The sequence below is a fragment of the Echinops telfairi genome, unplaced genomic scaffold (genome assembly GCF_000313985.2).
Source record: "Echinops telfairi isolate 266 unplaced genomic scaffold, ASM31398v2 ScPeMD7_7469;HRSCAF=8507_0, whole genome shotgun sequence".
In the NCBI taxonomy this organism is placed as follows: Eukaryota; Metazoa; Chordata; class Mammalia; order Afrosoricida; family Tenrecidae; genus Echinops; species Echinops telfairi.
In genome coordinates, this window is record NW_022111372.1 from 83,312,908 (window position 1) to 83,329,053 (window position 16,146).

At 43.9% G+C, this 16,146-nt stretch overlaps 1 protein-coding gene across 2 annotated transcripts in view; it reads right to left on the reverse strand.

The window, feature by feature from the left end:
• The window catches only part of HMGXB3 (HMG-box containing 3), a 52,256-nt gene that overhangs the window by 34,886 nt on the left and 1,224 nt on the right, over nucleotides 1–16,146 (reverse strand). Inside the window, exons 2-6 of one of the 2 annotated variants that reach the window (XM_004697084.2) lie at nucleotides 13,704–13,842; nucleotides 12,424–12,598; nucleotides 7,594–8,076; nucleotides 6,348–6,446; nucleotides 1,369–1,500 (exon numbers count right to left, since the gene is read on the reverse strand). In XM_004697084.2, coding sequence (XP_004697141.1) covers nucleotides 1,369–1,500; nucleotides 6,348–6,446; nucleotides 7,594–8,076; nucleotides 12,424–12,598; nucleotides 13,704–13,840 — 1,026 coding nt within the window. In that variant the 5' untranslated portion in view covers nucleotides 13,841–13,842. The remainder of the gene's footprint in view (nucleotides 1–1,368; nucleotides 1,501–6,347; nucleotides 6,447–7,593; nucleotides 8,077–12,423; nucleotides 12,599–13,703; nucleotides 13,843–16,146) is intronic. The other variant, XM_045284626.1, reaches the window with a different exon arrangement.

A 16,146-nucleotide genomic window follows, 5' to 3' on the forward strand; every position in this document is an offset into this window, starting at 1 on the left:
TATGTATGGATTGAGATGAGTTGTTTAAGCCCCTAATAAAAGATTTTTTAAATAAAAGAATAAATAACCCTGTTGCTTATTTGTTATTAGGTCTGTGTGGATGTTTCTATGAGCTCAGTCAGAGTTTGGAATGCTAACTGCTAACTGCTACTTAAGTGCTGCTAGGAGTCTAGCTGACCACTCTAGTCTTCTCAGTCATTGTACTGATTGATACAGAAGAGTAGTTGGAGACTTAATGCAAAATTAATAGATTATACAGTTCCTCAGCAATGCCTATATTTTAATTGTGCCTAGCATCTACAGTCTGTGTGACCTGTCCTGTAGTGTCAGAATTACAGCCCACCTGTAAATAATCTGTAATTAGCATTTGCAGGGAAAAACTAGTACCTCATGAGTTCCCACTGTGAGTGAGTTGCTGGAAAGATGCTCTAAGTCTAGCCCTCAATAAGATTCAGCTTATCTCTCTGTTACAGCAGATAATGGTTATTAATCAGGCTCATTCCCACCAGGGCAAGGACCAAATGTTTGTGAGTAACACACAGGAGACACAGAAAGTATTAATGCTGAAGCTGTGGAAATTTTCAAGGATGAGACAGATAAAAGAGGAAGGACAAACTTAGCAAGTAACTTTATAGTGAAAGGATCAGCTTCAGTGTATTCTACACTACATACAACATGGACCCAATGTTGCTCACTTTGCTAAAGACAGATTCAGGAATCAGTGCGGTATGACCACAAAACAGAGAGAGAGAATGAGAAAGGACCATGCAAACAACTCTAATTTTCAGACCAAAACTGCCAGCGCCATCCCCAGGCATAATCCCAAACCTTCCCAAGTGGAATCAGTACTGCAACTGACAACACGCCAAAGGGGCCCAGCGCTTCTTCATTGTCAGAGTAAATTTTAAGGATTGATGTACTTTCTAATGTATACATGTATGTATTAAGATATACCTGTCTGCGATGTTCCCAATCCCCAAAGACATAAATAATCAGAGTTCTAAAGCTACTGATAGTAAAAGGTATTAACAATAAAAGCTTTTAGGCAAAAAGTATCCCACTTACCTCAGAAGTGTCCAAATGGAACCAGATCTTAAGTTTGGGACTACCAAAATGTGAACATCATTAGGACATCAAATGCGAACTAACAATGGCTTTGCTGTGGCAGATTTGGTCTGCCAAAGCAAATGTGGTCTAAGTTTAGAGATTTCTTTTTCCTTTATTTTAAACAAATTGTCTAAAATGATAAAGGGATCTAGTCAGGAAGTTAAAAATAAATACTGGTATTTTTGAAGTCATCTGTTTTTACAGTAAAAGGAAGCATGCTTTGTGGGGGATTCCGAAGCAGCAAGAGTCAATGGAGCTCACCTTTGGGACCCACTTCCCTCCGAGGAAGTGACCACATGTAGGGCACTGCGGTGGTTTGTGCCTGGTGACATATGTAAAGGAGCAACCTGGGCTGGTGCATGTCCCATGGCCCCTGCGGGTATACGTAGTCGTCTGTAAAGAAGAGAGCAGGTCAGAACTGATATTACAGTTTATGGCAGTGGAACTAAGACTGAAAATCACGATAACCAAAACTATGCCGGGAGGATACCAGCTTATCGAAAATAACCAACTCAAGTTATAAAAAGCTACAGGTGGAAAGATTCTAAGATACTTGTTAGAAATGGAGAAAAACTTAATTCAAATGGGAGTAGAGAGCCACCCAATTTAGTTAGGTACAGAAAAGTGGAACAAGTTACTAGTTGCTACCTTGAGATGTGGTCACACAGACAGCTACATATTTTGCCAATACATCGCTTAACACTCAGTAATGTTACCACGTACTATTACCACAGAGGTCCAGAGTGGCTAAAAGCTTTGAAGCAAATCAAAAAGCTGATTTTGCTAAGCCTCTTTGTCCTAAAGTGTCTTGTGAGTAACACTAGGGCTGAAGCATCAGCCTTAAACACCAGCATAATTTTCTTAAATCATTGCTCTAAGCTACTATTTAGGGTATTTCTAAGTTCACTGTAATTTAAACACAGAATTAGCCTAGCTTGTATTTTCACTTCACTTCCTGGGAGGTGTTCAAGATGAAGAGTCTCTATTGAGCCCCAAACTGAGAAAATGTTAAGAGCTGTTTTGATTACGTGCTGGGCTGATAACTGCAAGGTCAGCAGTTCGAACCACCAGCTGCTCTGAGGGAGAAAGACTGGGCTTTCTACTCTGTCTTGGAAACCCACAGGGGTCTCTATGAGTCAGTACTGACTCCATGACAGTGAGTTTGGTCTGATTTACCTCATTTGCTTCCCATGACACACTCATGAAATAACTAGGGCAGGTGGTATGTCTACTTTACTGAGGAGAAAATCCAGGACCCAAGAACAAGAGCTATGAGTTACCCCTACATCATTCAAGCGTGTAAGCGTCTACGTAGGAACCCACCATTTGGGGTTCCCATGGCACCACACCAGTTTCACACTCACTGCCATAACCACCTGTCCCCCAAGGCTGCCTGGCAGAGGCAGCTTAGTGGCAGCGTGGCGTTTTCCCCATGGGAGGATTTTGGGTTTTAGGCCAGATTGGGGAAACAGGGATTAACAGCTGAATAAACATTCACAAGTGACAGAGCAAATCTGACAGGAAAATGCTTTCTTTCCAGCACTAATCTAAAACTGGAGCACGGTTAATGAATGAGTGGCTTCTATTTGCCTGGAATGCAATAACTTACTGTAACACATCCTACTCAAAAGGAGAACAGTGGAGATGATTAGAGCTGGCACTGAATACACTGCTCATATGCAAATAATTTGTGTTGAGTGTCAAAGGACTTGGTTTCTACTTTTAGATTCCAACTCGTTTCACAGTGACTGGACCAATTTTTTGTATCTGTGAAAACTAGATCAAGATGAACCAAATTCTTTGCTGCATTCAGAGCCAGAGGGTGCAGCTGGGTGCATGGAGAAACTGTTGGATGGTACCTAATAATATTATAACCTTGATAGCAAAGCCAGGAAAAAGTATCACACAAAATAATTCGACCAGCATCCCTCATGAATACAGATGCAAAAACTCTCAAAAAATTTTAAAAACAGATCATGTTAAAAATAAACTCTTATTTTAATACATCAGAGATACAAAGATATAAATTGAAAATTCAATTCGTATAATTCACAACTTAAACAAAACAAAGGAAAAGAATCACATGATTCTCTCAATTGATGCTGAAAAGGCATTTGATAAAGTCCAACACCCTTTCTTGATAACAACTTGCAGCAAAAAACTAAAAGAAATTCCTTGGCATAATTTAGGGACACGGATGCTAATGATCACTGAGACTCTTGTTCTACTCTGTAATGAAAGTCCTACCCAGAGAAACAAGCAAGAAAGTGTATCCAAATTGTTAAGTGTCAGAAACGGAAAGAAGAGAGCGTCTTGGGACAAGCTCTCAATGCTACACTTTAGGCCTGGGCCTGGTGGAGGGGGACCTTCACGTCCGTAAGTTGGAGACACATTCTAGTCACATTCTCCAGTAAAAGTCACTCCTCTCATTGTCCCCTCATAATGCCAATTTTAAGGTGCTACCTGCAAACACATGGTCCCTTACTATATTCTTGAAGGCTATCTGCGAACCAAAGCCACCAGACCATCTAACTCTTAAGTATGGCTCACTCCCTTCTGTTAAGGACCATAGATTGTTCTCCTGGAGAAGAGCTCAAAGACATCTAAGGTCAAGCCAACTCAGGGACCACCAAGGTTAGGCTCCCCTCTTGACTCTAGAACCTCCCATCTCGTTACATGTATGTGCCTGTCATCTAGTGCCTCCCCATCCTATGTGCACACCCGAGCCGGCCCCCCTCCTGTTACGTGTATGCCTCTATTTTACAGATGTGCTTACCGTGGCTTGTTTGCCCAAGATTATATAAGCTCATAAAAATACAATACGCCCTCTCTCTGCTCGGACTTGGCTCCTGAAGTAATGGTGGAGGTGAGCCCTTGCATGCTTTATCTTTAATTTACCCCTCATTTACACAACCGCCCCTTGGACCCAATTCAGTTGTGGAGCCCTCTCCCTCCCCCCATGGTTAGAAAGAAGCAAAACTAGCCCTATCTACAATTGGGATACCCTTTCTTGCCTATCAGCAGATGAATAGACAAATTGTGGTCCATACATACAGTGGAAGAGCATGCCAATGACATTAATAAATTTAGAGGCCAACAGTACATGATACCACGTTTATAAAAAGCCAAGAATAGATATACACAAGGCACTGTTCTTTGATGGTTACGAGGGATGGGAGGGAATCACTAGAGTAACCAGCTTAAACTAAACTGAGTTGATGCCAACTAAGAGACACATGATAATCCTGTTAATGAGGTAGGGAATACACACTAAATCAGCATAATCTGACCTAAGTAAATGAAGACGCTGAGAGGCCTTGGGAATAAAGAGTAGCTGTAGTAAATGCAATCGTGTGTTTTTGCCACATCAGAAATAACAAAAAAATACATGAGGGGTTACACAGGTAACTATGTAGACCAGGGGTCCTCAAACTTTTTAAACAGGGGCCAGACCCGTTGGAGGGCCAGACTATAGTTTAAAAAAATATATGAACAAATTCCTATGCACACTGCACATATCTTATTTTGAAGTAAAAACCACAACGGGGCAAAAACACACTGCACATATCTTATTTTGAAGTAAAAACCACAACGGGGCCGGATAAATGTCCTCGGCAGGCCGCATGTGGCCCGCGGCCGTAGTTTGAGGGTGCCTGATGTACCCGACAGAGGCAATGGGAAGGCAGACTGGCTTAAGAATATGCATGTTAGGCACAGAGGAATCAGTGTTAGGGATAGCTTACACATTCCAGATACTCTGTGGGTTTGTTAAGGACCTCAGTCTCACAGGACTGGTTCAACTTGTATAACCTAGTTCACAAAAATGTTCTGTCTTAGTTTGGTGAGTAAAGTCTGAGGTCTTTAAAGCTTGGGGTCTTTCATCTACAATACAATTCCTGGTTTCTCTTTGTGTGGAGCAAGGAGAACCAAAAACTCAAGGAAGACACCAGCCCCCTAGGCCAATGGTCCATGTAAACCACAGCCCCTTCAAGCTTGAGGGCAGAAGAGCGCGGTGTTGTCTGGCTCCCAGAGCTCTGACCAGGGATACAGCAGAGGGTCTTGGTTAGAATAGGAGGGCGTTCTATAAATGAAACTCAAACTCATGGAAAAGAGCAGACTTAACTTGACTAACAAAGAGCCAGCTGACCTAAAACACCTTCTTTCATCTACGGACTGAAGGCCCCCCTTCAGTCAAAGGACAGATTAGCCTATAAAGTCAATAAGACTCACGAGGAACATGCTCTTTTAAACATACACCAGATGAAATCATTGGCATTCGTCCAAAAACGAAAATGAGAGTGTGAGCAGGAGCAGGAGCACTGGATGACTAGAAACAGGCAGGCAGGCAGGAATGGTGAGAGCCTTGACACAGTACAGAGACTGTTTCCAATGCCACAGGAAGATTAGTCTATGGACCGTTGAGAGGGAATCTAAGTTACTTTGGTTAAACTTTATACATTTTATAAATATGCATATCTTCTTAAAGCCTACCAAAACTATTGAGTTGAGCAAAGTTGCAAGATAAAGGATCAATTAAAAAAACTGCCTTATACTATCAATGAACAAATAAAGACTAGAAAAAACTGATTTACCATTTACAATACCACAAAAATACGAAATACTTAGGAACAGAGTTGAGCCCAGATGCTGCAGTGTCTGGTGAAAAACAAACAAACAAACCCAACCAGACCAGAGCGGAATCAAGAGACCAGGGCTCGGCAGTACGTTTGAACAGGTTCTTTCATGTCCCAGGGCCTTTTCCCTCATCCGTGCAACAGGACTGGATTAGATAGGTGGACTCTCAATTTGCCTAAACTATACACTCTTCTGAAAACCTGGTACAAGCCTTAGGCCCCCATTCCAGAAGAATGTTTTCAAGGAGAAAAGTTTGCATCTACAGCGAAACTGGTGAGGACCAGGAATCAATAGGACTGCCTTGCTTTTGGGGGGCTTACAAGTCATCCACCTTTGACAGGGTGCAGTCTTAGCACGGTTCTCTTACTCATTTGGGTGGGAAACACTTGAGCTTTCCTTCTCTGACAGGCCTGGGCTTTCTCGGGTCTCCCTCCAACCTGCAGAGGAGTTAAGGGGTTCTGTGGCACACCATCCCAGTTACAAAGACTGAGGCCAGATGACCTTGGAGACCAATCAGAGCTCGCATCTTACGGCCGTGACCTAGAAAATGGCCTGGAACAGAATTCTCACAGAGCCCCACTTGTCATCAACACTCACACACTGACCAGTCTGATGGAGGTAGGGCTCTCCACAACTGAGTAGGCAGGCAGAGGCAACATGATGAACTGTGTGGCTGGCGCTGAGGAGCTACTCTCAGAGGGGTCCTGTGGGTACAGAGAGAAGGGAGTTTCATTGACACAAAGTGAAGAACACCCAGCGTATCAGCTCTATGACTGTAGTAAAAGAAAAGCTTAATCAATACAGAAAAAACATTACCACAAGGAGGCACTATGAATTTCAGGGATGAGAAAGATGGGTTCTGTTAAGACCTAAGAACCAGCCGAGAGGATAAAGGGAAGCTGATACCAAGGAGTTCAAGAATAAAAAAACGAAACTGATTATGGTAGCAATTGTACAATAATGCTAGATGTGGTTGAACTACATAATATCTGTAAGCATTCCCAATAAAATTATTTTTTAAAAATAACCAGCCAAGATCACAACAGTAGTTAATGACGAACCAAGTCTTCTGACCCTATCAGATGCTTCCAGTTCTTTATCAATCTGCCTCAACCAGGCCAGTGGCCTGCTTCATCAAAGTATATTAACACTGATGAAAAACAAGGATGTTTGTTACTTTGAGGACTAAGGTGCGCCTGACAGTTACCTCAACAGAAGCAACAAGACAGAAGGCAGGGCTACCTGCTCTGCTCTCCAGGTCTGAGGGGCCATAGCATGCTGGCACTCTCACCTCTCATAGGATGCTGTCATACCCAAGCTAAGAGGGGAAGCTCCACCCAGGGCATGGCAGCAGCTCAGGGGTGCAAGGGACACCAGGCTGTGGGACCACAGAAACTTTACCCTCAACCAGTCGAGAGGCTTAGAACACTGGAGTGATTGCCTTTACTGGTCCTATCAATCTGGCCTTGAAGAGAATTTCCTTCCTCTTACAGGTTGTACCCAGGACCTTTGAAAATTCTTAAATTCAGTTCAAGGTTCCAATGTACTTGCTGAGTCTTCTGGGAAAATCAATCCTGACTGATCCGAAGTTTGACTCATGGTTTGCCCAAATGCCATTTTCTACCTCCTACTAATGCACTTTACAGATGTCATCTCATGTGAAGAAAGTTCTGGATAACGAGAAGCTTCTAGAGTGCCTGCGAAAGTGACGAGGACTCTGGCAGACTATAGCCCACTACGGGTGAACCCTCAGTCCCTCTGTTGTCACTGCTCTGCACTCAGCGCAGGGTGGCAGGTGTCTTTCTAACAATTCCAGGCAAAATCAGAAGCCATCAGTCCCACAGCACTTACCCTCATGAGTGTTACCACTGACACGTTCTCCCCAGCCTGGGGGTGAGGCACGGCCAGGCTTCTGGCAGGGAGGGCTGAGGAGCCATTCACTAAGGTTTCTTCGATTACCAGGCTGGTCTGGTAGGGCTGGTGGCTCTCCCCCACCTCCAGGGAAGCCTCCTCCAGAAGCACATCCTGGCTGAGGGTCTCTGAGGTGGTGATCTCCTGTACAGCACCTGGCTGGGCAAGGGGTCCCACCTCTTCGGACAGGCACTGCTCTGCCATGCCTGCATGGCTGGGCACTGTCTCCAGGGCAGTGTTGGACACAAGAGATGGTCCTTTAGAGGACCCCTGGTTCTGGGCCACACACAGCTCCAGTTGAGGGCAGCTCCGGTCTTCCTGCAGGCTGCTCTTGGGGATGATAATGTAATCGGAGCGGGGGAGGATCTTGCGGAAGCCTGGGATATCCGGAACCACAGCAGTCAGTGTCGAGAGCTTAGTGTTCTGAGGATGAAAAAGGCAGAAGGGGGAGACAAGCACAGATAGATGGACTAAGACCACTTGGGTATATGATGCGCTCATTTCCTGTCAACAGAAGGAACAAGCAAGACTCTCTTCCCCTGACCTAAGACTCAGATAGGGTCAGCTTCTGTCTGACGTCATTATTTTGACTTGAATCACACAGCAGGTCAAGGCAGTTAAAGAAAATAAAAGACTAGACTGTGTACAGGCACTCATTTTCCCCTCTGAAGCCAAGTTAGAGCTCTGGGCCATATGCTCTTGAGCAAATCCTTTCTACTCTTTAAGTTCTCAGTTGGCCCATCCATAAAACAAGGGGGATAAATCTTGCAATTTATGAGTTTCTGCCCTGCTTTGATCCATCAGGATGTCAAAGTAGCCAAAGACATTAGACTATGTAATGCTCAACTAAGAATACACAAAATACGAATCAATAGGCTGAACTGGCACCCAAGACAACACACAAGATTTTGGCATCACTAGTTCATCTCAGACTTGCAAGGAAGTCAGTGAACAGCTCATGAAAGCAGCTTTGAATGTGTATACAGTTTACCTGAGAGGGGCCTGAATATATTAGATAAGAAAACAGGAATATTTGGTGGTGAAAAACAAGGATGCTACTACTTTGAGGACTAAGGTGCATCCAACCCAAGCCATGGTATCTTCAGTCACCTCATGGGGACGTTGGACACGGAGAAGACTGAAGATGAGTCAATGCGTCTGAATGATGGTGCTGACAGGGAATATTCACAGCACCACGGACTGCCGAAAGGGCAAGCAAGTGTCTCTTAAAAGAGGTTTAGCCAGAATGCTCCTTAAAAGCAAGGTAGCAAGAGTTTGTCTCATGTACTTTGGACATGTTATCAGGAGAGACCAGTCTCACAAAAAGGATATCATACTTGTAAGTAGAGAGGCCCCGACAGGAAGACGCTCAACAAGACGGATTCACACAGTGGCTGCAACACTGGGCCACTGCTTCCTTCTGTTGTCCATGGGTCTTCACGAGTCAGAACCGATTCAGCGGCACTTAACAACATTGACCCAAGCAGGGCCTTTAATGGTTTAGAAAATGCTTTCAAACCCATGATCTTACTTTAGTTAAAAAACAAAACAAAACAGAACAATTAGAGTAAGTTATTATTATTTGTACTGAACAATTGAAGCTGAAGCTCAGGGAGGTAAAAAGAATTTTCTAACAACAAAATTCTTAAATAGCCAAGCAGGAACTGGAGGCCAGGGTCAAGGAAACCAGGTATGCGAAGCATAATACTGCTTGGCTAACTGATACAATAACGAGAGTTCAGGCAAGTGACCAAAATGGCATTTTAGCTCAGTTTTGTTTTTTTAGAAAACTACCCCATAAGGAATCTAGAAAAGCTTAAAGTGAACAGTCAGTGAGAAGGGAAATGAAACGGAATGAAAAATAATTCCAGAAGCATCTTTTAAAATAGGAAGACTGAAGCCAACTACCAAAGGATCCTTAAATAAATCAAAAGCAAGAAGTCAATGGAACTCCTTAGGGCACAAAGATGGAAAGTAAAAGCTGCACTCAGATGAAACACGATAGCAGACTGGATCCTTTACAGTCTTTCCTGGAGAGGAGATGAGGAAGTGGCTTGAAAATGCAGACAGGTCGGGAGAACAAGATGGATGGTGGCAAGTCTCTAAGACATTCTGGACTTAGTCAGCACATCCAGGCACACTGAGAGAATCCAGGACAAGCTGGCCGGCTTTCAGCAGGCCTGAAGAACTCATAGGCAAGAGACCTGCAGGATTGCTGAGGAGAAAGCCTGTCTGTCACAGGGCACAGATGGGATCCCAGGGTATGCAGGCAGCAGGAGCGCCTTACCTCAGGCAATCGGGAGACACCAAACACAGCACTAGTGCTTCTTCAAGGCTTCTTAAGATAGTCCCTGCAGGCGCCCAATGACTGCGATCTTTGCTTATTAAGTGGTCATTGAATATTTAATCTAAAAATGGTTGCTATCTATTGACCAAGTGGAATATGGTGAAAACTCAGGTAGGTGTTTTACATTAGGCATTTTAAACACTACAAGTGGAGACTCTTATCTTCATTTTACAGGTGTGAACATGAGGTTAAAGGTTAAGTGAGTCATCAGAGCAAGCACTCTTACTCATGCTCTCAAGGTGAGTGGTGGACAAACCAGCCTGTGGCTAAAGACGACTCTGCAGATGATCCACTGCTGACTCCTAATGGGAAACAAGGAATACTGGTCTTGGGCTACTCCCTTCTGCCACGGAACTGTTTCCCTAAGACTGTAGGGAGCAGCAATCTCTTACAGGAAGGGGACACCAAGCCAGTAAGGGCCAAACCTCAAAAAGCGGCTCCACCCCACCCCACCCCACCCCGGGCACGCACAGCTTGTTACTGCTACCAAAAGTGTTGCATTCCTCAGAAACCAGCTCGCCCCATCAAAAAAGAAATTAAAGCCATTGTTTCAACTGGGGAAAAAAAGGAATTGAGGCTAAGAAGGTTTCAGCCTGCACTAACAAGTTATTTTTCCTGCAGAAATTCCGGGGTTTTTGTTTTGTTTAGTTTTAAAAAGCAGTTCTAATAGCTACCAGTACACTTTGTTACTGTGAAGCAGAAATCACTCAAAATGGCTGACAGGCACAAGCCTCAATGTTTCCTTGCGTGTTCTTTAATCCAAGGCTGAGAGCCTTGTTCTCCTCCATCATCCTGAGCTTTGACCTTGCACTTTCCCTTCTGGAATTAGTTTCCAGCACCAAACCCAAAACCAGACCCAGTGCCTTTGAGGCAATGCTGATTCACTGCAACCCCCTGTGGGTTTCTGAGACTACAACTGTTCACAGGAGTCGAAAGCCCAGTCTTCCTCCCTCAGAGCTGCCGGTGATTTCAAACTCATGCGAATCGCAGTCCAACACACAATCACTCCAACACCAGGGAACCCTAGCAGCACAAGCGGTAACAAAAGAATGGGATACGTAACACAGCAGCTGCATCATCATGCAAACACACAAGTCTATAAATTCCCCATTTTGTCATAGCTCATAGCAGTCCATACCATACAATTACATTACTTTGCTATGGACACTCATGGGGTAGGAGAAATGATAATACGAGGTAGTACCACCCCCGACCTCCCCCCAAACAGGAATTTTTTCCTCAAAGCTCTGTTTAAATTTTTTTTACAAAACAACCTTATCACCTTCAAAGTATTCTCCATTACACTTAATACATTTGTCAAATATGCGATTCCATTCTTGGAAATATTTCTCAGACTCATCTGTTTGGACGGCTGACAGTAAGTACCTCCCTCCTCTTTCCTTCACCTCTTCTACGTCATCAAATCATTGCCCTTTCACGTCCCTCTTCGTTCTTGGGAACAAGAAATCTCACTGAGTGAAGTCAGGGCAAGAGAGGCATGCTGGGGTTTTTTGCCCAAAATTGGCACACTGAGATGGCTGTGTGAGCAGATAGATCCATTACCGTGGTGGCAAAACCAGTCCCAGTCTGCCACAAATCAGGCCTTTTATGTCGCACACTATTAGAAAATCTCTCAGAACCTCTGAACAGAAAGCTTGATTAACAGTCTGACCTGGTGGAATGAACTCCAAATGCACTACAAGTAGACATTTTTGCCATTCAGGAAGTTGATGGACATCCAGAACGAGGTTAGTCATTAATAAATATTTCACCTTTTTTGGAACAAGAAAACCACCCGTACACTAGAGTTTTTCGCACAGCACTGTCCTTGTAAGCTGTGTTCAACATCACAACAGTTTCTGCAGCATTTTCCCTAAGTCGGAAACAAAATTTTGCAGCCACACGCCATTCTCTGAAATCGGCCATCAAAAAAAAAAAAAAGTTTAAGCGAAACTTTTATGAAAAATTCACTGTGACCAGAGAACCTTCCCAGGTGATGCCACTGGGTGCAACTCAGTGAGTTGCTCGATGCTTGCCTAGCAGGAAAAATGCGTATTACAAAAGTTCTGCTCCACCCAGTGAAATTCTGGTTTTTTAGGGGGTACCCCCTCGTATATTAAATACTAGCAATCCCAAAAGATAAAGGCTCCTAGCTTAGGCAAAAACCAGAAAAGGAACCCAAGAGTCCCTGCAAATAACTCTCAGAAATGTCAACCCCATGCACTGCTGCACCAAAAACAAGAGAATGCAGGCATCACTGAAACAAAGTAGTTGACATGATAATCAAGGATGCCAAAATGGCTCAACTCAAAAGTTTAATAAATAACCAAAAAAAGGAACAAGAAAAACAGGATGCAGGTCTCCCCAAGTTCCTGACCATTGAATCGCAGGAAATTTGGGGGCTGGGGGGGGATGTCACTTACAGGATCCAATCCTTCTTTCTCTAGTTTGGCTTTCTCCAGGTAGTAACTCCTCTCCGCCACACTGAGAAGCCTCCAGCTCTCGCTAATCTTCTTATTGATCTCCGACTGAGGGAGGTGGGGGAGCTCCTGCTGCACTTTCAGGTAGATGTCGTAATAGTATAGAAGGTAAGCAGACCTGAAAAAGCAATGATTTTGTTAAGATTTTCCTCATTCACCCAGTAGGCACTACAATGCCAGGTTTTGGGGTATGAAGAGGTAGATACACAACCTAGCTCCTCACTTCAAAGCGTTTGACTAAATTGGAACTGAAGGCAAGTATAAAAACAAGAACAAAAACCCTCCAAGCTGTAAAATACTTCTCTCAGAAAGTATGGGGGAAGAGTAAATTGAACAGTAAGAGGCTGCTCTCTTCAGTAATAAAGGTTCATTTGATTTACTTTCTCACAGACCAGCCTTGTCTGGGTAAATGACTGGTCTTTAAAACCCAATGAAAAAAAAAACATCATGAAAGTTTCTTGGGGAAAACCAAAAACCTCAGCGGGAGCAAAGAAAGACCCAGGTATCTCCAAAGCGATAGATCGGCTAATTTCCTGGTGTCGTTGGTTACAAAACATACTCTTCTACACAACCTCCGGTCATCTCACCTATCAAAAGAAAATGTAACCTTCCAAGGGACCCACGCGGATGGCTTCAGTAAGAAGTTTCAGGTGTTCACAGGCCAGAGGGGGATTCCAACTACAATATGGCTATTCTCCATAGATATCACTGACATAGTGGACTACAACTTGGGCTGCTAATGCAAGGTCAGCAGTTTGAATCCATCTTTCTGCAAGGGAGAAGCATGAAGCTGGCTCTGCTTCCGTAAAGATTGACCGCTTTGAAAGCCCAAAGGGGCAGTTCTACTCTGTCCTACAGTCACTATGAGTCAGAATCAACTCAATGGCAGCTAAGTTAGTGAAGGCTAATTCCATATTTTATCAATGTCATACTTTAAATATTTAATAATGTAGTTCTCTTGTACAGTGTCTACCCTTTATATGGTACGATTTCCTGTGATAGCCTAGACACATGACTAAGGTCTAACCAGGAATGGCAAATGTTGGTATAAATCTCTCCCCCAACCCAAACCCACCAACCCTGATCTAGGAGACCCACTCCGTGAATCCGAATGCAGTCTTAAGTTCTCCTCAACACAGAATAACATTCACCTAAGAGCATTCCAAACTACTTTTTGGTTTGGCATTTTAAATGTGCGCAGATACTAAAAAGTGTTCACTAACCTGGGTTTCTTGGCCTTTTCCCCATGTATTTTATACTTTTTCTTCTTCTTGGGTGGCCCAGGGGAGGTATAACAGTAGGCTTCCTCAATTTCCTCCATCACGACAGTTACCTCAGTACCATCATATGATGCATCCATGGCTAGAGAGAAAAGTCAAAGTTTCAGGAACTCTACCCTAAAAGGAGCAGTAACTTCTTGATTGAACAATTTACCGCTGTCAGGTCTTAAGGTTTAGCTATTTCCCACACTCTGAAGAACTTTACAAGAACCTGAGTTATTTCTTAGACTTACAGATCCCAGGGCTCTGCCCTATCACTTCTGAATCGGAACTTCTGTAAAGGCATGCCTAACAGATGCCTTAGATGACTTCTTTCGCCCAGGTAAAGGTGGGACCTCCACCTTCGACAGTCCCTTCAGTGGTATTCCTTCACCGGATATTATTAGCCTCACACAGAATCAACTCGCTACAGGTTGAGTTTTTATATGCTACCAGGCAAAGAGAATATTGGTCTAGCATTCAGATGGTCTGGCCCCTCTGTCCTATCTTTCTTCACCCTAAGCAAGTCTATAATTGATTCATCCAGCCCATCATTCAAGAACTAAGAACAAACCTATGGCTGAGTTTCTTTGCACTCTGCCAGCTTTACCGATTATGGGCAGTTCATGAGAGCTTTTAGGCTCCATTCTCTTTGTTTTGCATGAACAGAGACGTCTTACCGGCTTTAGAGTGATAAGATCCAAAGAACACAATAGATGAAACATTTCATCGAGGATAGTCAAATACTATACAAATAAAATAGCTCATTATTTAAAACTGAACCATCTGTGGTTGAGAAGTTTAATGACCTGCCCAAGGCACCAGGCCCCAACAGGAACTGAAATATAGACTTTTGACTCTCAAATCCAACACTCTGGGCCTTCTTTCACTCACTACACTACCTTTTTCCACTGGCAGGTCTCTAAAAAAAGATATTTAATAAGCTTTCTGGAGCATGGAGATTAAATTGACACACGTGGCTAGTGGCTATGCTCTTACCCCAGGTCTAAGAAGTTACCTGATAGACCAATATTAGCTCTCTGGTGCTGGCCCAAGAGAGGACCTACCAGCAGCTTTGATGTGTAGACGAGGAAAGCACACAAAAGAATCGAATGACTCCATCAAGGACAGTCAGCTTATTTGCAGCCGAGTTCCAAGGTGGAGTTTTACTCAAACCTCTGTGGGAGAATGGTTCCCAGAAATCATGTCCACACTAAATCACATGTTTTCAGAGGGAAATCTGTAATTGCTCCTGATCTGTCGGAAAGGAATTTAGGCTTCTGGGAACAGGGAGCTGTGGTAGTAAACACAAAGCACACTCACATTTTATTTAGACCTCATTCTACAGATGAGGTCTAATGAGAAAAGGAGCATCAGACACAAAATAAGGAGATCTGGATCCTAGTCTTAAAACTTTCTGAAACTAGAAACTTTGGATCGATTAGGTTTATTCCCTGTTCTTCAGTGAGATACGCTGAACGAAGTGGTTTCTACCTCCGGGAACCAAACATCTCTTGACTAGGCTGTGAAAGTTAGAATAGAAAAACACCAAAATAACCCTCTCTTAGAACAATGCAGATACACAGCCTCTCGCCTATAATTTAAAAGATCTGCTCCAGCTTCTCACTGTTAGCTACCATTAGGTCCATGAGACTCAGTTGTTGCAGAGTAGACTGCTCCACAGGGGTTGCAAGACTGCATGATCTTTCTGAAGACCATGGCCAGGCCTGTCTTCAGGTGCCTGGGGGTTATGAACTGCCAACCTTTCAGTTGAGCACTTAACTATGCCCCAGATTAATAACACGTATTCCTCGGATTGCTTCTAGTCCTATGTGATCTCTAAATTGGTGGTTCTCAACCTTCCTCATGCCGCGACCCTTTTATACAGTTCCTCATGTTGTGGTGACACCCCCCCCCCCAAACATAAAATTATTTTCGTTGCTACTTCATCACTGTAATTTTGCTACTGTTATGAACCGGGCAACCCCTGTGAAAGGGCTGTGCAACCCCCAAAGGGGTCGCGACCCACAGGTTGAGAACCGCTGCTCTAAATGATCCCCTTTCCTGGTGGGGGTGGTTGAAGAGTTGCAATCTCACTATCAAAGCACGGCCCAGAAAGAGAACAGACCCCTGAATGTGCTGGGTAAGCAACAGGCCCTGAGGAGTAAAGCTGCCTTCAAGTGACTGAGAGCACCTATCCTATATGACTGAGTAGAACTACTCCACAGGGCCCCAAGACCTGAAAGCTTCCCAGAAATGGCCTGCAGCACCCCACTCTCCTGCTGAGCAGCCAGTAGGCTCCGAAAGCCAAGCTTTTGGTTAGCAGCCAGCTCTTAACCACCCTGCCACCAGGGCTCCTAGAGAAAGGGTACTTGGAATCCAAATCAAAGTCTAGATGCCCCTGCTC